This window comes from Stegostoma tigrinum, chromosome 6, assembly GCF_030684315.1.
Source record: "Stegostoma tigrinum isolate sSteTig4 chromosome 6, sSteTig4.hap1, whole genome shotgun sequence".
NCBI classification, from domain to species: Eukaryota; Metazoa; Chordata; class Chondrichthyes; order Orectolobiformes; family Stegostomatidae; genus Stegostoma; species Stegostoma tigrinum.
In genome coordinates this window covers 76,201,049-76,228,172 of record NC_081359.1, presented here as the reverse complement: position 1 = coordinate 76,228,172, position 27,124 = coordinate 76,201,049, and the positions used below count along the sequence as shown (strand labels likewise).

The 27,124-nt window shown below is 41.9% G+C and overlaps 1 protein-coding gene across 2 annotated transcripts; it reads left to right on the top strand.

The window, feature by feature from the left end:
- The first annotated feature begins 438 nt into the window (after positions 1-438).
- c1qtnf9 (C1q and TNF related 9) lies at positions 439-25,450 on the top strand. 2 transcript variants are annotated; one of them, XM_048532121.2, is made up of 4 exons: positions 439-531; positions 8,548-8,755; positions 19,548-19,610; positions 24,456-25,450. In XM_048532121.2, the coding sequence occupies exons 2-4, from the start codon at positions 8,590-8,592 to the stop codon at positions 25,223-25,225; spliced, it is 999 nt and encodes a 332-aa protein (XP_048388078.1). In that variant the 5' UTR covers positions 439-531; positions 8,548-8,589; the 3' UTR covers positions 25,226-25,450. The 2 variants fall into 2 exon arrangements, with proteins under 2 accessions (XP_048388078.1, XP_048388079.1); XM_048532122.2 differs by lacking the exon at positions 19,548-19,610.
- The last annotated feature ends 1,674 nt before the right edge of the window (positions 25,451-27,124 follow it).

Genomic DNA, 27,124 nt, shown 5'->3' with positions numbered 1-27,124 from the left:
TCAGTTCTGTATTATAGAACATGCAAAATTAATTTTCCATTGGTTTTGGGCGTGTTCTGTAGAGGGTGGGATTCTAGGGAAAATGCACCATGCTGAAAATTACTTGTGAGTTATTGGATTGAGCAAAGCTATTGAGCCAAGTACCTTCTCCCATTCCTTGATTATTTTTATGTTCTGCTCCCAGCTGAGGAATCTGGAGCTTTGACAAGTCTAAAGTGATTGAACCTGCGAATTAAAGTCCATTGAAACAAGGCGTGATTTTGTTTTTTTCTGAGAATTTGCCATCGTAATTATTAATAATTTATGAAAACAAAGCGTTTTTACTCAGACCCTGGGGATATGTTGGCAACGCAGAGTTCCTAGTTTGTCTTTGATGGAACACATCCAATATATCTGGTTTGTGTTTGATGGGACATGTTTCTGAATAACTAATCCAGTTTACTAATTACACTCAGAAAAGACGCAATCTTTACATAGTAAAACTATTCTGCATGCTTTAAAGGGTGTACAGTCAGTGTGGCTTCTGTTGTGGTAAGTTGGCAGTGTTTTACATTTATGTTAAACTTCTCAGTGAGCAATACATATTTTTCTCTGAGCTCAGTCTATCTAATCAGAATTATGTTATCATCTCGGTGTTATTAATTCATCATTTACACAATCTAATTGATACCTTGATCTTAGTTAATGATCTTTGTTTGCATTTTATTCAGCAAATTGTCCAGGGAATTGGGGACCACTGTCCGGCAATTCTTTATGGTGTTGCAATAGAATCTTTTTCAGCGACCTGATTTTAGTGAGGTTGTGACATTATCATGATATGGATGTAGATGAGAACTGAGTAAGAACTGCAAGGTAGGGATTTTGTAATGTGTAACCATGTTCAGCAACAACTGTGGGAGGTTTTTGATTCATAGTGGTAATGGTTTGACTTTACTGAGGAAGTCACCGCAGAAGTCCTTTCGTGAGGCATAGTCTGAAAGATTGATAGTGTTAAGCTCCATACATCACCATAAGAGAACTTGTTGAAATCTGTGAGACCCTGGAATATTATAAAAAAAAGATATGAGAACAGGAGAGAAACAGAGAGAAAAAGAAAGAAATTGAACAGAAGAAGGAACTCCAGTATTTTGATATAACAAACTTTCCTCCAGTGTAATGTTGATAAACCTGAAGCGTACTTGCTTGAATTTCATTGATATTTGTTTGCCTTTGGTCTTAACAGCATCAACCCATTCCGCAGCTACCACATTCTCCACGGGTGCATTTAACATCGAACATGGGAACAAATGAATTAGGAGAAGGGCTGGCCCCCCCAGTCCATTAAGCTTGCTCTGCTATCTAATAAGACCCATGGCTGATCTAATTTTAACCGCAAATCCACATTCCTATCTACCGCCAGAACATTTTACACCTTTGCTTATTAAGAATCTAACTCTGCCATGAAAAGAATTCATGGACTCTACTGCCAACATCTTTTCAGGAAGACTGTTCCAAAGACCCTCTGTGAGACATGATGTGGAGGTGCCATTGTTGGACTGAGGTGGGCAAGGTCAAAAATCACACAGCACCAGCTCATAGTCCAATGGGTTCATTTGAAAACACAAGCTTTCAGAGTCCCACTCCTTCTTCAGGTGTTAGTGAGAAAGAAACACAAAGAACATAGAATTTATATGTAAAAGATCAAAGGGTCACATAACTGATGAGCATGTATTAACTAAGATGCTGTTAAACCTTTAATCAGTTAAAAGGGTTTAAATTGTTTAATATGTACATGTAAATCCCCGAATTCCTTTCAGACCGTTGCCCTGAGAGAACTAAAGGTTTTACTAGTGTAAAGAAGAGGTGACATTTTAGGCCAGACAACGCACGTTAGGTGTGAGGCCTTGTTTAGAACTTGCTTGTGTTTTGGTCTGGACTCAGACTGGTTTCATTTCTAAAGTAGGAATTTATTAAACACCATATTGGCTGATAATGACGAGTGTCTACAAATCGTGTTCTTTTTGAACAAAATTGAATGTATTTGCAAATACAAATTCATCCCATAGATTTGTGTGTGTGTGTGTGTGTGTGTGTGTGTGTGTGTGTGTGTGTGTGTGTGTGTGTGTGTGTGTGTGTGTGTGTGTGTGAGAGAGAGAGTTTGTATGAAGTGTGGGTGAGAGTGTGTGTGTGTGCGCATGAGTGAGAGTGTGTGCACGTGTGAGAATGTGAGTGTGAGAGTGTGCGTGTGTGTGTGAGAGAGAGTATGTGTGTGAGCGTGTGTGTGTGTGAGAGGGTGTATGTGTGTGTTGCATGTGTGAGTGTGAGTGTGTGTTTGTGTGTGAGTGTGTGTGTGTGAGAGAGAGAGTGTGTATGAAGTGTGGGTGAGAGTGTGTGTGTGCGCATGAGTGAGAGTGTGTGCGCGTGTGAGAATGTGAGTGTGTGCGTGTGTGTGTGAGTGAGAGAGAGTGTGTGTGTGTGTGTGGGTGTGAGGGGGGTGTGTGTTGTGTGTGTGTGAGTGTGTGTTTGTGTGAGTGTGTGTATGTGTATGAGTGAGAGTGTGTGCGCGTGTGAGAGTGTGTATGTGTGAGAGTGTGTGTGTGAGTGAGAGAGTGCGTGTGTGTCTGCCATGTGTGCACACGTGTGTGTGTGAGATTGGGTGTGCATATGTGAGTGTGTCTGTGAGAGACTGTGTGTGTGAGAGAGTATGTATGTGTGAGTTTATGTGTGTTAGTGTGTATGTGTCTGTGAGATAGTGTGCCTGTGTGTGTGTGACTGTGAGAGAGAATGAGTGTGAGAGAGTATATAATGTTGTGGGGTCATCTGTAGTGTGACATTTACGCAAGTTCCCAGTTAAAGCTTTCCTCACGGGTACCACACTTGGCTATTAGCTTGTGCTCATCATCTTTGCGTTGTTATGTATCGTGTGCTCATCGTCTTTGCGTTGTTGTATATCCTGAAGCCTGCCTTGGTGGACTTCTACCTGAAGGTCCGAGGCTGAGTCTCCGTGACTGCTGACCTGATATCCTTGACCTAAAATGTCACCTCTTACACTGATAAAATCTTTTGTTCTCTCAGGGCAGTGACTTGAAAGGAATTCAGGGATTTACGTACACATATTAATCAATTAAAACCTTCCAACTGATTAGAGGTTTAACAGCATCTTAGATTTGTTTAATACATTCTCATTAGTGGTGTGACCCTTTGATCTTTTACTTATAAATTCTGTGTTCTGTGTGCTTCTTTCTCACTAACACCTGATGAAGGGGCTGCATTCTGGAAGCTTGTGTTTTTAAATGAACCTGTTGGACTCTAATCTGGTGCCATGTGATTTCTGACCTTGTCCCCTGTGGGAGAGAAAAAATAGTCTCTTCATCTCTGCCTTAAATGGATGACCCATTATGTCTGAACAATGACTCTTCGCTCTTGATTTTCCCACCGCAGGAAACATCATGTCCACATCCAGCCTGTCAAAACTCCTCAGGACCTTATATTACAATCAAAACATCTTTTTCTCTTCTACACACCTGTAGATACAAGCCTCATCTGTCGGCGTTGCCTCACACGACAATCTCGCATTCTAAGTCTTAGCCTATTAAACCTGTCTAAACTATCTCCAATGTATTTACATACATCCTTAAATAAGATGACCAGTGTACTCCACATACAATCTCGCCAATGTCCAATTTTTGATGTATTGACTCCCTACTTTTGTATTCAATTCTCCTAGCATAAAATAATAGCATTCAATTAGCTTCCCTAATTAATTGCTTGTTTCATTCATTCATGTAATATGGGCATCACTGGCTGGGCTGGCATTTATTGGCCATTCCTCGTCACCCTTGGAAAAAATGGTGATGATGTACCTATATGTTCACCTTTTGTGATTCACGCACTAGGACATCTAGATCTCTCAGCATTACAGAACTCTGCAATCTGTTAGCATTACATAAAATAAATTTTTAAACAAATTGTTTCTGCCAAAATGGATGTTTCAGATTAGGGTTTAGTTTCTATGATATGGAGAACAGTTCCGCACCCCGCCCCTTTAAAAACCAGGCTGTAATACAAATCGGAGTGTACATCACCATTGTGTGAGACGGATGTGCTTTAATGAACATAGGAGATTAACTGACCAGGTGGAGCTTACAACAAAAACAAAGTGGTTGAAAATCCCATCCCTGAGAGCTGTTGGCTGTTACAGACTGATAAGTCACCATCTGGAGCAATAACTGCTGCAAGTAATGACCTGACCATTGCCCAGAGAATTGTTGCTGGATCCTGGAGAGAAGTGAGTTGCCTAGATGGGTTTGAAAAAGGCAGTGGCTCAGAGGTAAGGACAGGGAGAAAACCCCCTTGCTTTCCCTATCCCTGGTTCTTTCACTGAGTGCCCGTCAATGTCGGAGTCCCTTTATGTGGCTGTAGGTAAATCCAAATGAGAAACCACTGTGGGTTCCATTAAATGTCTAATCTACCATTAAGTTCTGGTGGAACCAGGGATAATGAGTGCTTCATTACTAAGCTTCATTGATATCTTACTGCCAGCAGGCGAGATTCCACAGCAGGTCCTTTCTGTCAACAAGGGTTTTCCCAATGCTGAGGGTTCAATTCCTTGATATTGTGTAGCCCATGTTTAAATGTAGCAAGACCTGGGCAATATGCACACTTGTGTTGATAAATGACATGTAACATTCATGCCATGCAAATGCCAAGCAATAGCATTACAACATTTTGGGGGCTGGATTGAAACAGTAACTCTGTTTTTCTCTGTGCAAGTGCTGCCAAACCTGCTGAGTTTCTCCAGTGATTTCTGCTTCTTTGTTCCACATCTCCTAAATCTGCAGTTCTTCATTTCATTACCAAAAGAAGTCTGGTTCTCACTTTTACTTTATAAATGATGTCAACATTCCTGTTGCCAGCAGAGGGCAGGAGGCGACAACCTATTGGTGAGGTACACGCTGTTAGGTGCCTCAGCACATTTGCAGTGGCACATTCCTTAATCAATACTTAGTCATTCAGGCACCAGATTCAACTATGTTTTATGATTTACTTCTTAGAAAACATCTTGGGAGACCAGATTCAACCATAACAATGATTGAAACAGCCATTTTTTCAGATATTATCATTGTCTCACAATATTAAATAGCGCTTAACCAAAACCCACAAACAAGAAAATAATTGAGAGAACCAAATACCTGATAGCAATTCCATTGAGATATCATTAAATGACATAAGCTCAGCACAGAAATTAATTTTGATGATAAGGAAATACAGGCGATGAATGAAGGTGCCATCAGTTTAGTCATCTGTTTATTGTAGATTAGCTTCCTTTGGTTACATAGAGACACAGAAATTAGGAATGGGATAGGCCATTCAGTCTTTCGAGCCTGCTCTACCATTCAGAATGATCATGGCAGATCCTCTATCTCAATGTCATATTCTCACTTTCTTCTCAAATCCCTTGAAGTCTTTAAATCTAAACTATCTCTTTCTTGAATATCTTCAGTTACTTGACAACCAAAACTTTCTGTGATAGAGAATTCTGCAAGTTCTCTATCCTTTGAGTGCACAAAATTTGCCTGACTCCAATCTTAAATGGTCTATTGGACAATAGACAATAGACAATAGGTGCAGGAGTGGGCCATTCGGCCCTTTGAGCCAGCACCACCATTCATTATTATCATGGCTGATCATTCACAATCAGTATCCTGTTCCTGCCTTAACCCCATAACCCTTGATTCCACTATCTTTAAGAGGTCTATCCATCTCTTTCTTGAAAGTATCCAGAGAGTTGGCCTCCACTGCCTTCTGGGGCAGAGCATTCCATATATCCACCACTCTCTGGATGAAGAAGTTTTTCCTCAACTCTGTTCTAAATGGCCTACCCCTTATTTTTAAACTGTGTCCTCTGGTTCTGGACTCCCCCATCAACGGAAACATGCTTCCTGCCTTCAGAGTGTCCAATCCCTTAATAATCTTATACGTCTCAATCAGATCCCCTCTCATCCTTCTAAACTCAAGTGTATACAAGCCCAGTTGCTCCAATCTTTCAACATACAATAGTCCCGCCATTCCGGGAATTGATCTTGTGAACCTGCACTGCACTCCCTCAATAGCGAGAATGTCCTGCTCAAATTTGGAGACCAGAACTGCACATAATACTCCAGGTGCGGTCTCACCAGGGTCCTGTACAGCTGCAGAAGGACCTCTTTGCTCCTATTCTCAATTCCTCTTGTTATGAAGGCCACTTCTTCACTGCCTGCTGTACCTGCATGCTTGCTTTCATTGATTGATGTACAAGAACACCTAGATCTCGTTGTGCTTCCCCTTTACCTAACTTGATTCCATTGAGATAGTAATCTGCCTTCCTGTTCTTTCCACCAAAGTGTATAACCACACATTTATCCACATTAAACTGCATCTGCCATGCATCCATCCACTCACCTAGCCTGTCCAAGTCACCCTGTATTCTCATAACATCTTCCTCATATTTCACCCTGTCACCCAACTTTGTGTCATCAGCAAATTTGCTAATATTACTTCTAATGCCTTCGTCTATATCATTAATATTTATCGTAAACAGCTGCGGTCCCAGCACCGAATCTTGTGGTACCCCACTGGTCACTGCCTGCCATTCCGAAAGGGACCCATTTATCACTACTCTTTGCTTTCTGTCAGCCAGCCAATTTTCAATCCAACTCAGTATTTTGCCCCCAATACCATGTGCCCTAATTTTGTTCACCAATCTCCTATGCGGGACTTAATCGAAGGCTTTCTGAAAGTCCAGGTACACTACATCCACTGGTTCTCCCTTATCTATCTTCATAGATACATCCTCAAAAAATTCCAGAAGATTAGTCAAGCAAGATTTCCCCTTCATAAATCCATGCTGACTCTGACCGATTCTGTTACTGCTATCCAAATGAGTCGTAATTTCATCTTTTATAATTGACTCCAGCATCTTTCCCACCACTGACGTCAGGCTAACCGGTCTGTAATTTCCTGTTTTCTCTCTCCCTCCTTTCTTGAAAAGTGGGACAACATTTGCCACCCTCCAATCCGCAGGAATTGATCCTGAATCTATAGAACCTTGGAAAATAATTACCGATGCGTCCACAATTTCTCGAGCCACCTCCTTAAGTACGCTGAGATGCAAACCATCAGGTCCCAGGGACTTATCAGCCTTCAGATCTAACAGTCTATCCAACACCATTTCCTGCCTAGTATAAATACCCTTCAGTTCGTCCATTACCCCAGGTCCTTCAGCCACTATTGCATCCTTATTCTGTCCTCTGAGACTGTGTCCCCCGGTTCTCAACTCACCAAGCAGGGAAAACATCTTGCCTGCATCAACTGGCTCTAGCCCCATTAGAACTTTATAATATACTAGTTTCAAACTAGTCCTGCCTCTGAAGCTTCAGAACTGTAGTGAATCCTGGACCAATTGAACCAGTCTCTTCTCAAAGGTCAATCCTACCAGCCCCGGTATCAACCTAGTGAACCTCCACTGCAGTCTCAATGGCAAATATATCTTTTCGTAGGAAGGGAGACCAAAAGTTAACTGTTATACAGTTATGTTGCAATTAAATATATATCTTACTGACACAGACAATGTTGAACTTGACCCAAAGTGGACATAAAGTTGGTAGTACATCCCACTCTCTATATCCTGTAACTCTGAATTATCTCCTCTGTTTTCTCTAAACTGTTTCTCCATTTAGTCCTCAATGGTGTCCATGTTCACCTTGCCATCTCCTTTGATTTCTATAACATACAAGATCATCTTGCATCACTACTTTAATCACACCCATATCCTTATTCATCTTTCCAAGCTCATTTCAATCTGTATTTACCCAGGAAAAAAATCCCCTGGGTTACTCAAAATTGCTCTTTCCCATTCCCAGCAGCCTCGCCTTTGGCTGTCCATTCACTATAGCTCTGCAGCCATTGATCTGCCCAGCCCTTCCCTCATATTTATTTTCGTAGAATCCTTACAGTGTGGCAACAGGCCCTTCAGCCCAACAAGTCCACACCAACCCTCAGAGCATCCCCATGCCCTTTAAACCCACTTAATCTACACATCCCTGAACACTACAGGCATGGCCAACCCACCAAGACTGCACATCTTTGGACTGTGGGAGGAAACCAGAGCACCGGAAGAAACTCATGCAGACACAGGGAGAATGTGCAAACTCCTCAAAGGCAATTGCCTGAGGATGGAATTGAACCTGGGTCGCAGGCGCTGTGAGGCAACAGTGCTAACCACTAGGCCACTGCTCAGCCCTTTTGGGATCCTTATTGCAGCAAAACCTTTAGTTGCTCCTTTTGCCTATTCCTCTTGATCTATAGAGTATGGCCTCAACTTCTTTCTTTGGTTTAACTATTGGTTTAACCATCTATTGCCAAATCTGAGAACTTTGTTTCAGCGTACCTCCTTGCATGCCGGTCATCCCACAAGAAACCTTGATTTACAGTTATTTAAAAATACTCAATAATAATTTCTATTAAATATTTTGGCTGTTCATTTATGTCTGTGCTCTGTAATGAGATTGTTCTCATCATTTCTATTAGATTTGTGCTGTGAAATCCTGACATTCAGGATTTGAATCCAGAATGCAGATCTGCTTACTTTTTGTTCTGATCAAGCTGGTGAACACTGAAGTACTCAGAAGGGAGATGTGTACAGGTGGACATCCTGGAATTCCAGGAAATCCTGGTCACAATGGAATACCTGGAAGGGATGGAAGAGATGGGTCTGTGGGCAAAAAAGGGGATTCAGGTAGAGTATTCATGTGCCTTTGCCATTTTTCAAAATGAGCTAGCTAATCTGATAAAAACACCAATCTCAAATGTTAAAACGTATTCAGTAAATAAATAAACTACCTTCTTTCAGACTTTACTGAGCTGAAGAAATTCTCCAGTTTTGTACCTGGCATCGGCTGAAAAGTCAATTTCTTTAGTAAATTGTACAGAGGATGTCATAATTATGATTTAGTGAAGAAATAGTTCACAGTATCTATTCATATTATCATGCAATACTCAAAACTGTGAACAAAAGGCCTATGGAATAACGAATCAGGATTTTTAAACACGTGAAAATCCTGTATGAGATTTGAGTCAAATTGGTTAACAGTGATTACATTGCACACATTGTCCCAGTTCTATGATTCTGTCTTCATTTAGCTCATTTGATGACGTCTTCGTAAACTTTATGGACTTCAGGGGGCAACAGCTTAGTATCGCAGAGGCATAAGACCCATCTTCCATAACCTCCTTACAATCTCTGTAATAATGCCTATAATATCAGTGTAACTTGTACCTTGTTGTTGAAATGCAATAAACTAAATCTTGCTTAAAACAGGAGATTCTTATTAGATTACCAAGTGGTGCCCAGTTATAGTATGGGCATTATCAAGCTGGAGAGGGTTCAGAAGGGAATTACCAGTATGTTGCTGGGTTTGGAAAGTTTGAATTATGAAGAAAACCTGGAAAGGCTGGGGCTTTTTTCACTAAAGCATAGTAGGTTCAGAGACAAACTGATAGGAGTTTATTAAAAAAATGAAGGTAGAGTTAGTGATAGTTGTCTTTTCCCTAGGATAGGGGATTTCAAGACAAGGGGGCACATGTTTATGGTGAGAGGGGAGAGATTTTAAAAAGGACATGAGGAGCAAATTTTAGACAGAGTATGGTTCACATGTAGAATGAACTTTCTGAGGAGGTGGTGGATGTGGGTACAAATACAACATTTAAAAGACATTTTAGATAAATACATGAATAGGAAATGTTTCGATTGAAATGGGCCAGGAGAAGGCAGGTGGGACTAGTTTAGTTTGGGATTATGTTTGGCATGGACTAGTTGGTCTGTTTCCATGCTGAATGACTTTATGACTTTAACCCTCTTTAGATCTGTCCTATAAGAGAGGATGGTGGCATCAAACTGACCCCATGGTATGCCATAGTGCAGACTGTTTAGTGCAATGCAATAGTTAATGGTGTGGAATGTTCATACAACATGGGGAAGAGTGGCACATTTTCCATTCAGCTGCCTCCTACAATGTTAGTAGTGGCTGGGGTTTGAAGAGTTCTTTAGATCAGACACACCTTTAAGAATTACAGAAGAACTGGGCATTCACAAATACTACAGAAGAAAATCTCATGGCAAGATTCAACCAAGTGGAATCTGCAGTCAATAATAGAAACATTTCACACCAAGTAAGAGACACACCTGTTAAGAGAATGTTCAGAACTCCATGGAACTGAAATATTAGTCACCCCAAGCCAGCTGCAGGTTGTATCAGGTGCTGGTGATCTGTAGCAACATTCCCAAGTCTGCTTTCACCTGGACAAGGAACAGACACCAAAGGAACTGATATCAGGGGCCCTCTGAGAAATGTTTAAAATCCCTTAAAGGCAAGGAAAAGCCTTTAACAAACAGCACAGAACTTCAAGCTGGGAAAGCTAGAAAGAAAGAAAAGTGCTTACAGTGTAGATTGAGCATCACCCTATGAAGAGCAAATATCACGAGGCATGTAACAGCATTGGAAATCAAGGGCCGCAGAAACAATTCAAACCAGGGTTAAAGACCTGAGGAAGCTCAAAATGTAGGCAGTTAAAATTTAATGGAAGAAGAAAGTTAGGATACTTTATCAAGGCTGTGGAACAGACAAAAGATTCAATATAAACCCATGGAAGTATTAATAGGAACCACAGACAGCAGGAATCATTAAAAAGAAAACTCCAGGCAAAATAAGGATTATCATGGGAGCTACAACTTGGACAAACAGCAGATATTTTGGAAGTGGTATTGAAGCTTTCAAAAATTACTTTAATTTCAGACCAAATAAAATTCTTTAAAGAGCCTGTTTCGACAGAAGAGTTCAACAATCAGGGGAATCCAAAGCCTATTTCACTAATGATCTCTGCTGATTGGTGGAGACATGAAAATATGGTGACTTAGAATCTGAGTTCATGACAGACAGAATTACTGTTAGAATTGCTAATATCTGGTTGACAGATTTATTATAGTCCAAAGGAAATTTGATTCTCGACAAAGTGATACAGATGCTGAGTGAAGCCAGTGTGGAAACAACATAGAACAAATCAAAGAGGGAAGATTTACCTTATCATAGGAGATCTGTGGAATTTATCCAGTTAATAAGGCATAAAACCACAAAGGACACACATAAGAAACCAATACAGTGACTAGGACAGACACCAGGTTGTAAAGGTCCTTGTCACATCTGTGGAGCAAGAAAAGTTCACAAGCAAAGGCCATGCTCAGCTATTTAAAAGGAATATTTTATCTGTAACACCATAGGTCATTTTAGAAAATGTGCCTACATAGGACATGGTCACAGAAAAGCAAGAAGCCAAATAGCTACCTGTACAAAGAGGGTAATGAGATAGACAATCTATAATAGAAGACAAGCCTAAAGCATTCCTCGATGAGTTAGGTGATCCAGAGTTAATCTTCTGGCAAGAGGATATTTAAGTCAACAGGCACCTTACTATTTTCAATTTGATCCAGGGCAGATGTCAATTGGGGCAGGGTGTGACAATCCTAGTGTGTTACTGCTCTCTGATCTACAGCATCTAACAGTGAAGTGCCATCTCTGTTACCTTTTGGAGGGATATATTTCTGATGTCCTGACAGCATTTTACACCCCACCCCATGAGGAAGTGAACAGCACACTTGATGAAGTATGCACCACCACAAATAGTGTCGAAATGGAATACCCCGAGGCCTGGTTCGTCATAGCCAGTGACGCCACCAGGCCAACCTTAACAACATGCTACTAAAATATCTTCAACACTTCTCCAGTACCACCAGAGGGCTGAACCTTCTTGATCAATGCTACACAACCATCAAAGATGTCTACTGCTCCATGCCCACCCCATTTTGGTGTATCAGGCCATAAGGCTGTGTTCCTTCTCCCAGTTTACAAGCAGAAGCTGAAGTGTGAAGATCTGGAACAGAAAGTTGCAGACTGAAGTAGCTGACAAGCTCCTATGGGGACTGCATGGAGTCAGTGGACTAGCCCATATTCAAGAACTCAGTGGCCAACCTAAATGAGTATGCCACTTCTATCACAGATTTCATCAGTAAGTGTGTTGAGGGCTGTGTGCCCAAGAAGTTAATCCAAGGGTTCTGCAACCAGAAACCATGGACCGGAAGACTCACTCCCTACTGAAGTCCAGGTCTGAGGTGTTCAAGTTGGTGACGCTGACCTAAAAGGGAAATCCCAGGTACAACCTTCGCAAAGCCACAGGGAAGCCAAGACACCACACCAGACTAAACTAGAGTCCTAGACTGACCACACATACACACATTGACTGTGGCAAAGACTACATGGTATAATGGGCTACAAAGTGAAGTCATATGGAATCACAGCCAACAAAATGTCTCTATTTGATCAGCTCAATGCATTCTATGCTTGTTTTGAACAGGAGGTCAGTGACATGAGGTCACCTGCCCCAACAGCTTCAAGTGTACACAGTGACTGCCGCAGAGGTCAGATGGGCTTTCTTGAGAGTGACTCCGCAGAAAATGACTGGCCCAGATGGAGTCCTCGGCCAAGCACTCAGATCCTACACAGACCAGCTGGCAGGCATATTCACAGACAGCTTTAACCTCTCCTTACTTCAAGAGGACCGCTATCATCCTGGTGCCAAAGAAAAATCAGGCAACATACCTTAATGACTAATGCCCAGTGGCACTGACATCCATCATTATGAAACCTTTCGAGAGGTTAGTGATGGCACATATCAGCTTCAGCCTCCCAGAAAGCCTTGATCCACAACAATTCATCTACTGGATGTGAGTTTGCTTGCTGAGCTGGAAGGTTAGTTTTCAGTTTCGTCACCATACTAGGTAACATCATCAGTGAGCCTCCGACGAAGCGCTGGTGTTATGTCCCGCTTTCTAAAATACCCTATACAGACAACAAACAAAACAAACGTCATCTACAAAATACCTTGCAAGAACTGTGACAAACACTACATTGGACAAACTGGCAGAAAGCTAGCCACCAGAATACATGAACATCAACTAGCCACAAAACGACATGACCCACTATCACTCATATCCTTACATACAGATGAAGAAGGACACCACTTTGATTGGGACAACACATCCATCCTAGGACAAGCCAAACAGAGACGCGCATGAGAATTCCTAGAAGCATGGCATTCCAACCGGAACTCCATCAACAAACACATTGATTTGGAGCCAATCTACCATCCCCTGAGAAAAAGAACAGGAAATGACACCACCAATGCAGGAAATGACATCACCAACCCAAGGAAACCTAACCAGATAAATAGAAAGAGGGACATAACACCAGCGCTTCGTCGGAGGCTCACTGATGATGTTACCTAGAATGGTGACGAAACATCTGAAAACTAGCCTTCCAGCCCAGCGAGCAAACTCACATCCAGAACCTCAACCTGAGCTACAAATCTACTGAAAACTTGTTAATTCATCTACTGTTACAATAGGTCCATGGCAGATTCCATCTCCCTGGCCCTACATTCATCTGAACATTTGGATAACATGGACACCACATCAGACTCCTATTTATTGACATTAGCTCCACCTTCAACACCATAATTCTAACCAAACCCATCTCCAACCTCTAAGACTGAGGAATCTGCTTACTCCTCTGCAACTGCAAGGTTGTTTACCCAGCCCTTTCTATACTCCTTATATACTCATGACTTTGTGGCCAAATTCAGCTCTAAATCTATTTACAAATTTGCTGAATATACCTCCATAGTGAGTCGGATCTCAAACTTCAATGAAACAGAGTACAGGAAAGAGACAGCCAGCTTACGGGCATGGTGTAAATATACCAATCTCTCCCTCAATGTCAGTTAAACAAAGGAGCTGGTCATCAATTTCAGGAAGCAGAGTGAAGGACACACCCCTGTCTATATCAATGGTGCTGAGGTAGAGATGGTCAAGAGATTCAAGTTCCTAGGAGTAAATAACACCAATGATCTATCCTAGTCCATCCATGCCAGCCTTACGGTCAAGAAAGCACACCAATGCCCCCACCTCCTCAGAAGGTTGAGGAAATTCAACAGGTCCTCAATGACTTTTATCATTTTTTATAGATGCACCATCAAAAGCATTTTATCCTGATGTTTCACAGCTTGGTATGGCAACTGTTCTGCCCAAGACCACAGAAATTACGAACAGTTGTGAACACAACTCAATCTATCATGCAAACCAGCCTTTCTTCAATAGACACTGTCTATACATCCTGCTACCTCAGGGAAGCAGCCAATATAATCAAAAACCTCTCCCAGCCCAGTAATACTCTCTTCTACCTTCTTCCATTGGGCAGAACTTACAAAAGTTTAAAAACACATACCAACAAATTAAAAAAAAACACTTCTTCCTTGATGTTATCAGACTTATAGAACATAGAACATAGAACATAGAACAGTACAGCACAGAACAGGCCCTTCAGCCCACAATGTTGTGCCGACCATTGATCCTCATGTATGCACCCTCAAATTTCTGTGACCATATGCATGTCCAGCAGTCTCTTAAATGACCCCAATGACCTTGCTTCCACAACTGCTGCTGGCAACGCATTCCATGCTCTCACAACTCTCTGTGTAAAGAACCCGCCTCTGACATCCCCTCTATACTTTCCTCCAACCAGCTTAAAACTATGACCCCTTGTGCTAGCCATTTCTGCCCTGGGAAATCGTCTCTGGCTATCAACTCTATCTATGCCTCTCATTATCTTGTATACCTCAATTAGGTCCCCTCTCCTCCTCCTTTTCTCCAATGAAAAGAGTCCGAGCTCAGTCAACCTCTCTTCATAAGATAAGCCCTCCAGTCCAGGCAGCATCCTGGTAAACCTCCTCTGAACCCTCTCCAAAGCATCCACATCTTTCCTATAATAGGGCGCCCAGAACTGGACGCAGTATTCCAAGTGCGGTCTAACCAAAGTTTTATAGAGCTGCAACAAGATCTCACGACTCTTAAACTCAATCCCCCTGTTAATGAAAGCCAAAACACCATATGCTTTCTTAACAACCCTGTCCACTTGGGTGGTCATTTTAAGGGATCTATGTATCTGCACACCAAGATCCCTCTGTTCCTCCACACTGCCAAGAATCCTATCCTTAATCCTGTACTCAGCTTTCAAATTCGACCTTCCAAAATGCATCACCTCACATTTATCCAGGTTGAATGAGCCTTTCATGTGTTAGAGTTGACCTTTCTCTGCACCTTCTCTGTAGCTGTAACACTATATTCGACATTCTGTTCTCTTACCTTGACATACCTGTATAAGATATGATTTGTCCGGATAACATGTAAATAATACGTTTCACTATATCTCAGTATGTGACAATAAAAAATCAAATCAATATATAATTTGCTAGTGAGCAAAGGTTGACATTATCTGCTGCTGACAACATTGCAACTATATGGTCCAGGAACTATATACTTCAGCTTGAAAGTACGCTATAAGCAACTCGTCAATACATGAGATAGTAAAGAAGCTACATAATATTTCACAATGATGAATTCTTACTTTTAAATTTGAATGCATGTCTGGACTGTTAAGATTCTTCAACTAATAGAAGTAACAACTGGTCCAGGAACAGTCAGAGAGTAAAAATTGAGGAACATTCATTAAGGAATAGCCAACACAGAGCAAAGAACAGGAAAATTGCAGCACAGAACAGGCCCTTCTGCCCTCCAAGCCTGCGCCAACCCAGATCCTCTGTCAAAACCTGTCGCCTATTTTAAAAGGATCTGTATCCCTCTGCTCTCTGCCCATTCATGTATCTGTCTAGATACATCTTAAATGATGCTATCATGCCTGCTTCTATCGCCTCCACTGGCAACGCGTTCCAGACAAGCACCACCCTCTGCATACAGAACTTTCCACACAAATCTCCCTTAAACTGTTCCCCTTTCACCTTGAAATCATGACACCTAGTAATTGAGATCCCAATCTGGGAAAAAGCTTCTTGATGTCTATATCTGTCATGATTTTGTGGACCTCAATCAGGTCCCCCCCAACCTTTGTCTTTCTAATGTAAATAATCCTAATATACTCAACTTATCTTCATAGCTAGCGCCCTCCATACCAGGCAACATCCTGGTGAACCTTCTCTGCACCCTCTCAAAAGCATCCACATCCTTTTGGTAATGTGACGACCAGAACTGTACGCAGTGCTCCAAATGTGGCCAAACCAAAGTCCTTGTTACAACTGTAACATGACCTGCCAACTCTTGTACTCAATAACCTGTCCGATGAAGGAAAGCATGCCGTGTGCCTTCTTAACCACTCTATCGACCTGCATTGTCACCTTCAGGGTACAATGGGCCTGAACTCCCAGATCTCTCTGTTCATCAGTTTTCCCCAGGGCTTTTCCATTTAACCATGTAGTTCGGTCTTGAATTGGATCTTCCATAATGCATCACCACGCATTTGCTTGGATTGAATTCCATCTGCCATTTCTCCCCCCAACTTTCCAATCTATCTATATTATGCTGCATTCTCTGACAGTCCCCTTCACTATCTGCTACTCCACCAATCATAGTGTCATCTGCAAACTTGCTAATCAGACCATCTATATCTTCCTCCAGATCATTTATGTATATCACTAACAACAGTGGTCCCAACAGTGATCCCTGTGGAACACCACTGTTCACAGTTCTCCATTTTGAGACACTCCCTCCCACTACAACTCTCTGTCTCCTGTTGCCCAGCCAGTTCTCTATCCATCTAGCTAGTATGCCCTGGAACCCATGCGACTTCACTTTCTCCGTCAGCCTACCATGGGGAACCTTATCAAACACTTTACTGAAGTCCACGTATATGACATCCACAGCCCTTCCCTCATCTTTCGACTTTGTCACTTCCTCAAAGAATTCTATCAAGTTGGTAAGACATGACCCTCCCTGTACAAAACTATGCTGCCTATCACTAATAAGCCCATTTTCTTCCAAATGTAAATAGATCCCATCCCTCAGTATCATCTCCAGCAACTTCCCCACCACAGACATCAGGCTCACCACTCTATAATTACCTGGATTATCCTTGCTACCCTTCTTAAACAAGGGGACAACATTAACAATTCTCCAGTCCTCTGGGACCTCACCCCTGCTCAAGGGTGCTGCAAAGATATCTGTTAAGGCCCCAGCTATTTCCTCTCTCACTTCCCTCAGCAACCTGTGATAGATCCCATCTGGACCTGGGGATTTGTCCACCCTCATGCCCTTTAGAATACACAACACTTCTCCCCTCCTTATGCCGACTTGATCTAGAGTAATCAAACATCTATTCCTAACCTCAACATCCGTCATGTCCCTGTCCTCAGTGAATATCGATGCAAAGTACTTGTTAAGAATCTCACTCATTTTCTCTGACTCCTCGCATAACTTCTCTCCTTTGTTCTTGAGTGGGCCAGTCCTTTCTCAAGTTACCCTCTTGCTCCTTATGTATGAATAGAAGGCTTAATAAAAGATTTTCCTTAACCCTGTTTGCTATAGATGTTTCATGACCACTTTTAGCCCTCTTAACTCTTTGTTTCAGATTGGTCCTACTTTCCAGATATTCTTCCAAAGCTTTGTCTGCTTTCATTCACCTAGATCTTGTGCATGCTTCCTTTTTCCTCTTTGCCAGTCTCACAATTTCACCTGTCATCCATGGTTCCCTAATCTTGCTCATTCTGTCCCTCATTTTCACAGGGGCATGTCTGTCCTGCACTCTAATCAGCCTCTCTTTAAAAGCCTCTCACATATCAAATGTGGATTTACCCTCAAACAGCTGCTCCCAATCCACATTCCCCAGCTCCTGCCGAATTTTGCTATAATTGGCCTTCCCCCAATTCAGCACTCTTTCTTTAGGACAGCTCTCGTCTTTGTGCATCAATATTCGAAAACTTACGGAATTGTGATCACTATTCCCAAAGTAATCTCCTACTGAAACGTCAACCACCTGGCCGGGCTAATTCCCCAACACCAGGTCCAGTATGGCCCCTTCCCGAGTTGGACTACTTACGTACTGCTCTAGAAAATCCTCCTGGATGCTCCTTACAAATTCTGCTCCATCTAAACCCCTGACACTAAGTGAATCCCAGTCAATATTGGGAAAATTAAAATCTCCCATCATCACCATCCTGTTGCTCCTACAATCTTTCTGTAATCTGTCTACACATTTGTACCTCTATCCCACGCTCACTGTTGGGAGGCCTGTAGTACAGCCCCAACATTGTTACCACATCCTTCCTATTTCTGAGCTCTGCCCATATTGCCTCACTCGCGAGTCCGCCGTGGTGCCCTCCTTCAGCACAGCTGTGTTATCCTCTTTGACCAGTAATGCAACTCCTCCACCCTCTCTATCCCGCCTGAATCATTTATATCCTGGGATATTTAGTTGCCAATCTTGCCCTTCCCTCAACCAAGTCTCAGTAATAGCAATAACATCAGATTCGCAGCTATTAATCCAAGCCCTAGGTTCATCTGCCTTACCTACTACACTTCTTGCATTAAAACAAATGCAGCTCAGACCACCTGTCTCTTCTTGTTCATCGTCTGTTCTCTGCCTATTCTTCCCCTTAGTCACACTGACTTCATTATTTAGTTCCTTACAGGCTTTAGTTACTACCTCCTTACTGTCCACTAACCTCCTCATTTGGTTCTCAGCCGCCTGCCACATTAGTTTAAACCCTCCCCAACAGCGTTAGCAAAGGCACACCCTAGGATATTGGTTCCAGTCCTGCCCAGGTGTAGACCATCCAATTTGTAGTAGTCCCACCTCCCCCAGAACCGGTCCCAATGTCCCAAAAATTTGAACCCTTCCTTCCTGCACCATCTCTCAAGCCTCTCATTTATCCTGCCTATTCTTTCATTTCTACTCTGACTAGCACATGGCACTGGTAGCAATTACTGGTAGCCAGCTGTGGAACAACCTGTCATAGAGTCATATAGATCTACAGCACAGAGAAAGGCCCTTCAGCCCATCAACAGCCACCTAACTATTCTAATCCCAGCTTCCAGCACTTGACCCATGGCTTTGTAAGCCTTTGCATTGCAAGTACATGTCTAAATACTTCTTAAATGTCATGAAGCTTTCTGCCTCGACTATCCTTACAGGGAGTAAGTTCCAATATCCCACCACCCCTTGAGCGGGTTTAGGACCTTTATGTGAGAACTCCGCACAAGTAAGGATTATGGTAAATTGTACAATTGTTGGCTTACAGGTGAACACAGAAACCAAGCTTGAGAGTACATTTTCACCTTCACCGCCTGGATGGTTATCCCACAGAAATAATTGACTGCCAATTTTAGAAATGATACAACTTTCATTCTTGTGAAACTAAAGTTCTGGAACTCAGATCGTATTAGAGGTACATAATCTGCCTGTTTAGATCATTACAGAGCTGAAGATGAGCATTTACCACTGTCCTAATGTGGAGGAGGGTGACACCATGAAACAAGTTTTCAATAAGTGGAGCTGTGCTCTTCAGTGGTGCTTTATATTGTACCAAATTCAAACCTTGTAGCCTAATGCAAAGATTCTGTGGTAAAACAACAGGTGACATTGGGAAAGATGGACCTCCAGGCCCCATGGGACCAAAGGGTGAAGCCGGAGAACAAGGCAAGAAGTTTAATATTTTCCAGTAAATTACTACATTGTGTTCACCACATCAAAGTGTGCAAGGAATAGTTAATAAATAATTAACTTGGATAAATGATCAATATGATCAATAAATGATAGGGTGGATAGGGAGAGCCTTTTTCCTAGGATGGTGACAGCAAGCATGAGGGGGCATAGCTTTAAATTGAGGGGTGAAAGATACAGGACAGATGTCAGAGGTAGTTTCTTTACTCAGAGAGTAGTAAGGGAATGGAATGCTTTGTCTGCAACGGTAGTAGATCAGCCAACTTTAGGTACATTTAAGTCGTCATTAGATAAGCATATGGACGTACATGGAATAGTGTAGGTTAGATGGGCTTGAGATCGGTATGACAGGTTGGCACAACATCGAGGGCCGAAGGGCCTGTACTGTGCTGTAATGTTCTATGTTCTATGTTCTAATACTCTCTGTATTGGACAATATTTTACACGCCGTGTGTATGGACTTTTGTTATTTGATGATTAGGCAGAATTAATAGTCCATATTTTCCACTGGCCAAACTGTTGTTGTTCCATTGTAGATGGGGTTTACACACTAGGATCCTGCAGAATCCCCAATATAGTACACTGAAGGAATTCCCTGGGACATTGAAGATTTCCTGCGAATTCCCCCAATGCCTAGAACTCTCTGAAAGTCTCTATTTAAACTGGAGAATTTGGAGGGTTCTGATAACAACTAAATACATAGTTAATCAGGACGTTTGACTCTTAAATACTGAAACTACCTCCTGAGTAACTATTAAACTGACCTCATACTTACCTCACATCCTCCCAACTATATCTCCCATGACTCCTACAACCTGACACCCCCAGGATCTGACACCACTTTCACCCACTCTGAAAGTGACACCCCTCCCACCCTTTATAACCCAGGACTAGACACCCATCTCTCCAACTTCATCTCCCGGGACACAAACCCTTAACATTGCTGCTCCAGCCCCAAGATTGGGTCCCACTCCTCTCCTCCACCTTGTCTGAAACTGATCCCCCCCTTTCACTAGCACCACTGCTCTGATCCACATCCCACTTTTCTCTACTCCATCTAATCCTCTTGTGGTTTGGCACCCCACTGTGCCCCTCCACCTTCCTTACCTCTGGAACCCAGCCCCACATTTCCATGTCACTGGACCTGACACAAAAAACAGATCTGAAACCCACCCTTCCATCCTGCTTCCAGACCTGATTTCTCCCATGCATCTCAAAATATGTTAAACACTGTATCACTTACCTCACTCACTTGCCAACATGCATCGTAGTACTCTACCCACATGGCATCCTACTCACTGACATTCCTACTCAGTACCATCTGTAAAGCTACCCAGCTGGCACTCTATTTACCTGGCACTCTGCATTGAAGAAGAGTTCTGAAGAAGGGTCACTGGACTTGAAATATGAACTTTACTTTCTCCAGAGATGCCGTTAGACCTGTTGAGTTTCTCAAGCGATTTCTGTTTTTGTTTAACAACTGTTTGTTTATAAAACCAGTTACAACTTTTTGTATTTGACCTTTTTTTCCTTGTTATAATAGCAAGGCCTTTAGTTTCCATTTGCTCAAGTGTTCTTGATAAGAGAGTAGGCAGTCAATTTAGTGCAATTCTCGACACTTCAGCCGTGACAGCTGAGTTAAGTAACTTGAAAAATTTTCTATTATTCATGTGTGAACCAGAATGCGTCACAATGTTGTTTCTCCAATCTTAGGGTTATACTTGAAAAGAACCAGGGATGTGTTATTTTGTGAAGAGTTTTGCTAGTGTTGATCTGGAGCCATTAAAGTAACTCTGTAAAGGAATGAGAGCCTGGAGAGTTGACCAATGAGATGCTTCCAAAAAAATTGAATGTGAGAGTCGAATTGCAGAGGTTCTGGCAATAAAATTTCAGTCTTTCCAGGCCATCAGTGTGCTGGATAATTGCAAACATTATACACTTATTCAAAAAAGGTTGAAAGAATGAATCCAACAATTACAGAACAGTCAGTTTGACCTCAGTAGTGGGGAAAACTCTGGAAACAATTATTTGGGATAGAATTAATAGTCACGTTGACATATGTAGTTTAATTAGGGAGAGTGTGTATGGATTTCCTAAGGGTAAATCAAGTTCATCTAACTTGCTGGAGTTCTTTGAAAATGTAACAGAGAGATTGTGCTGTTGATGTGGGTCTCCAAAAGACCATTGGTGCAATGCCACACAGCTGACCTTTGAGAAGAGTTGTGGCTCATGTAGCAATATTAGCTGAGTGGTAGAAAGCAAAATAATAGTTGATAGGGGTAACAGGAACTGTAGATGCTGGAGAATCCAAGATAACAAGGTGTAGAGCTGAATGAACACAGCAAGGCCAAGCAACATTTTAGGACCAGGAAAGCTGACTTTTTGGCCTAGGGTCTAGGCCTGAAACATCAGCTTTCCTGCTCCTGAGATGCTGCTTGGCTGCTGTGTTCATCCAGCTCTACACCTTGTTATCTCTTATAATTGTTGATAGGTCTTGTTTAAGCTCCGATGTTAGCAGAAGTTCCCAGGTGTCAGTATTGGGACTTTTGCTTTTCCTGATTTATAGAAATGATCTAGGTCTTGGACTGCAGGAGACAATTTCAAAGTTAGCAGACATACAAGAGTTGGAAAGAAGAACCATAAAAAGAGATTGACCATATGGTAGAATTGGACAAATGGGTGACGAATGAAGTTCGTTGTGATGTGGGATAATATCTTTTGATATAAAGACTGGAGAAACTGCAAAATGGGGGGTATTATTCTAAAGCGTATGCAGGAACAGAGAGATCTTGGCATAAATGTGCACATGTCAATGACAGAGGAGAGCATTGGTAATAAAGCCTACAATATCCTCACATTTATTAAGAATGGCATAGAACACAAGAGCAAGGAGGTTCTAAGATAATAAAATGTGAGGCTGGATGAACACAGCAGGCCAAGCAGCATCTCAGGAGCACAAAAGCTGACGTTTCGGGCCTAGACCCTTCATCAGAGAGGGGGATGGGGAGAGGGAACTGGAATAAATAGGGAGAGAGGGGGCAGAGCAAGGAGGTTCTGTTGGGTCTGTATTAGATGTCAGCTGGAGTACTGTGTATTTTTCTGGGTGTTATTCTTTATGAAGGATCTAAAAGTGTCTTTGAGATTTTGCAGCATAAAAAGGACCCTTCAGCCCAACATCTCTGATTCAGTCATCAAGCACCTATCTACTCTAATCCGAGTTTCCACTTGCTCCATAGCCTCGAATGCTATGGTATTTCTACTGTTCATTTAAATACTTCTTAAATGTTTTGGTGGTTCCTGATGCTACACCCTCTCAGGCAGTGCTTTTCAAATATCCATCAACCTCTGGATGTTAAACATTTTCTTCAAAACTCCTCTAAACCTTCTGTTCCTTGCCTTAAAACTAAATCCCCAGTTGTTAACCCAGTTACTACATCTAATTTTAGAGAAAATTACTCCCTATCTACTGTATCTATACACTTTGTAACTCAGAAGAGTTCAAACAGATCTTCTCACAGCCTTCACCACTCTACATCTGATAAATATAATGCCTAGCTCCACTATCTGCATTGATATAATTACATCTCACCTTGAGAGCTGCAGGTTGAAGAAGTTCTTGTCAGATATCATGCAAGCTGCCACTAAGTTTAATTGGAAACATCTATCTCAGTATGCATGGTTAAGCCAAGCCTAATCCACATTTCATTATTTCAAGGGTTGCATTTATGACACAGCCCTCAACACCCTCTAACCACTGCAGTCCATTTGGTATACTATGCCCACAATCCCATTCGGAAGGGAGTCCCATGATTTTGGTTCTTAGACACTGTGGGAACAGTGATATATTTCCAAGTCTGAATGGATGAATGACTTGGAGAGAACTTGTTGAACTTGTCCTTCTGTTTGGAAGTGGTTGTGGGTTCAGATGACGCTGTCTACAGGAGATTTGGTGAATTTCTGCAGTGCATCTTGTGGACAGTATTCAGTGCTGTGGCTAAGCACCAGTGTTGGTGGGACTGAGTGCTTTTTTTGGATGTAGTGCCAATCAGGCGGGTTGCTGGATGGTGTCAAGCTTCTTGAATGATGGGGGAGCTGCACTCATCCAGGCAAGTGGGCAGTATTCCATCACACTCCTAACTTAAACCTTGTAGATGGTGGACAGTCTTTGAGAAGCCAGAGGTCAGGCATTTGCTGGAAGTTGGACTGTTCAAAACCCTTAACGTCTACCAATTAGAAGAACAAAACAGAAGATGCATTGGAACACAAACAGGTACAATTTCACCTCCAAGCCAAACACCATCTTAATTTCACTGCTCCATCGTGGCATTGGCTCCACATCCTGGAAGCCCTTTTCGAACAGCACTGTGGGTGTCACTGCCACCATCTGGACTGCAGTAGATCAAAAAGACAGCCCACCACCACATCCCCAAGGGCAACTACAGATGGGCAATGAATGATAGCCCAGCCAACAGTGTCTACAGCCCATGAGTGAATGAAAACTTTAAAATGCTGTTGTTGAAGGAGCTTATACAAGTTGCTGCAGTATATCTTCCACATGGGACAATTTGCTACCACTGTTTGTCAGTTCGGATGGAGTAAATGCTTAGGCAATCAATCGGGTGAAATGAGTTAGTATTAATTGGCCACTTCCTATAATTATCCTAAGAAATGAATTGGGTTGAAGGAATCCCAGATATGTCAATTTGGTAGGAAAATGTTACTTAAATATGCCTTTCTATTATCTGTTTGTACAAGTGAATTGATATATATAGGTATGTTAAAAGAGCATATTTTAAAATAACATTACTTATATGACTTTAGGGCCCTCCGGTGTACCTGGTGCCAAAGGGAGAAGAGGTGAACAAGGAAGTAAAGGAACACCTGGAAAAATAGGACCAAAAGGAATTCCTGGACCAGTTGGACTCAAAGGCCAAAAGGGAGAACTAGGACTACAAGGACAGCAAGGTGTAAAAGGGGACTTAGGACCTCGAGGTCCAAAAGGGGACAAGGGGTCTATTGGACTTCAGGGGACTATTGGTTTGCCAGGCCCCATTGGGCCAAATGGTGTAAGAGGTCCCAAAGGTGAAGTAGGAAGTGAAGGCCCCAGGGGACGTCCTGGAATTCAAGGTGAAAGAGGAGATAAAGGGGAAATAGGGGAGAAAGGGAACACTGGGGAGAATGCATTAATAAGGAATAGTGCATTTAGTGTTGGCTTGACAGAAGTTTCCAAGTGGCCTCGTTCAGGCAGTCCAATCAAATTTGAAAAGGTCATATACAACAACCAAAATCACTATGACCTCTCCACAGGGAAATTTACCTGTGTATTTTCTGGTGTTTATTATTTTGTTTATCATATCACTGTCTATGTCAAACACGTCAGGGTTGCTTTATATAAGAATGGTGCTCCAGTTCTCAATACTTTCGATAGCTATCAGAATAGTGAGGATCAAGCTGCAGGAGGCACACTACTGCAATTACAAATTGGAGATCAAGTGTGGCTTCAAGTAATTGGTGGGGATTCTTATAACGGACTGTTTGCAGACAACAATGATGACACTGTTTTTACCGGGTTTCTGTTGTTTACTGAATAAAGAACGATTAAGACATACATTCTTCAATGAGAGTAAGTATTTAGATTTGAAAAGAATAAAGCAACCAACTTCATAAATAAAAAAGATTATCTGATCATTTTCTCAATGAGACTTTGCTTTTTAGGATAATCATTATACTTCAGCTTTTACAGTGCTTTGAGCCTTCTTAAGGCCATGATAGTGTAAGTTTCTATCCTTTTCATATCCAGTTGCTAATGCTGATATTCAAAAGAAATCCTTTTTTGAATGGTTAATTCATTTGTATTTGGATTATTCACATAAAACAACTGAACATACCTGTAGCTTATGTTGAAATTTCTTTTATCAGAAACTTATAGACATTTTGAGTTACATTATCCTCTTATCACTCATACTGGGTTTATGGGCCATTTCCACTGCTTTCTTGCACATACCAGCTCAGTTTCCTTCATTAGGCAAGTAAAAATCCCACTGGAAACCTTGAGCTCAAGAGTAATCTTAAAATAAATCTAGATAACTTTGGTGTCAGGCACAAGAAACATAAAATTGAGGAACAGATTGTGGCTATTCTGCCCTTTCAGCCTGATCTGTCATTCATGGTGATCAAGGCTGAACGTTTACCTCAATTCCATCTTCCTCAATTAGCCCACTATGATTCTCTTAGTACTCAAGAAACTACCGAACTCTGTCCTGAACATACACAACCAATCAAGCACAGCTCTCTGGGGCAGAGTATTCTAAAGATTCACCATCTTTTGAGTGCAAAGATTTCTCCTCATCTCAGCCCAAAATTCACCTCAGTCCTTATTTGAAGAATGTCAAACATTACTTTTAGAAGTGACTCATGGCAATTACCTCCCAGTATTGAATCTGTTGAGCTCCTTAAGAGGATCTCTCATTAACCTCTAGGGAACACAGTTCTAGTCTACTCAATCTCCCTTCTTAGGATAAACCTCTCGGCACATTAGGACATCAGAGCTTAGTAAATCCTCGTTGGAGGGAAGGGATATATTCCTTCAGTAATGTCAAAACTGCAGTACATCACTTTAGGGATAGCTTTAATCAATGCCCCCTATAATTGTACTAAGACTTATTTCCTTTTATACTCCAACACTTTTGTAACAAAGCTAACAAACCTGTTGGCTTCCTATTTGCTTGCATATTTGCATATCGGCATATTTAATTCCTGTATTTTCACACACAAAAACCTGTCACTCATCAAATTCATTAATTATAAATATGAAGCAGAAGCAATAAGTCTTGAGTCAACCTGCTAATTGTAGTCTGCCACTCTGAACATGACCTGTTTGTTTTTACTCGGCATTGTTCTGAAGACCAGTTCTCCTGAACTTGCCCCTCTCCCCTAGCCAAACTCTTCCAGTGCAGTTACAACATTGACATCTACCCAACAATGCCCAGGTATGTTTTGTATGCAAAAAACAGGACAAATCCAACTCAGCCAATAACCAACCCATCAGTCTATTTTCGATCATCGGTAAAGTGATGGAAGATATCAATAACAGAGCTATCAAGCAGCGCATGTTCAGCAATAACCTGCTCAGTGACACCCAGTTTGGGTTCTGCCAGGGCCACTCAGCGCCTGACCTCATTACAGCCTTGGTCAAACATGGACAAAAGAGCTGAATTCCAGAGAGGAGGTGAGAGTGACAGCCCTTGACACCAAGGCTGCTTTCAACTGAGTGTGGTATCAAGGAGCCCTGGCAAAACTGGAATCAATGGGTACTGGGGAACAAATTCTCTGCTGGTTGGAGTCTTACCTGGCACATAGGAAGTTAGTTGTGCTTATTGGAAATCAGCCGTCTCAGCTCCAGGACATCTTTGATGTGAAAATGACACTGTTGGGCTGGGGTGAACAAAGTGTGAAGTCACATGACAGCTTATAGTCCAACAGGTTTATTT

Excerpts from the sequence above, each read along its gene's own strand:
- c1qtnf9 (XM_048532121.2), top strand. The coding sequence starts at position 8,590 with ATGCAGATCTGCTTACTTTTTGTTCTGATCAAGCTGGTGAACACTGAA. Across the intron at positions 8,756-19,547 it reads GGGCAAAAAAGGGGATTCAG|GTGACATTGGGAAAGATGGA; the intron begins GTAGAGTATTCA and ends GTAAAACAACAG. Across the intron at positions 19,611-24,455 it reads GGGTGAAGCCGGAGAACAAG|GGCCCTCCGGTGTACCTGGT; the intron begins GCAAGAAGTTTA and ends ATATGACTTTAG.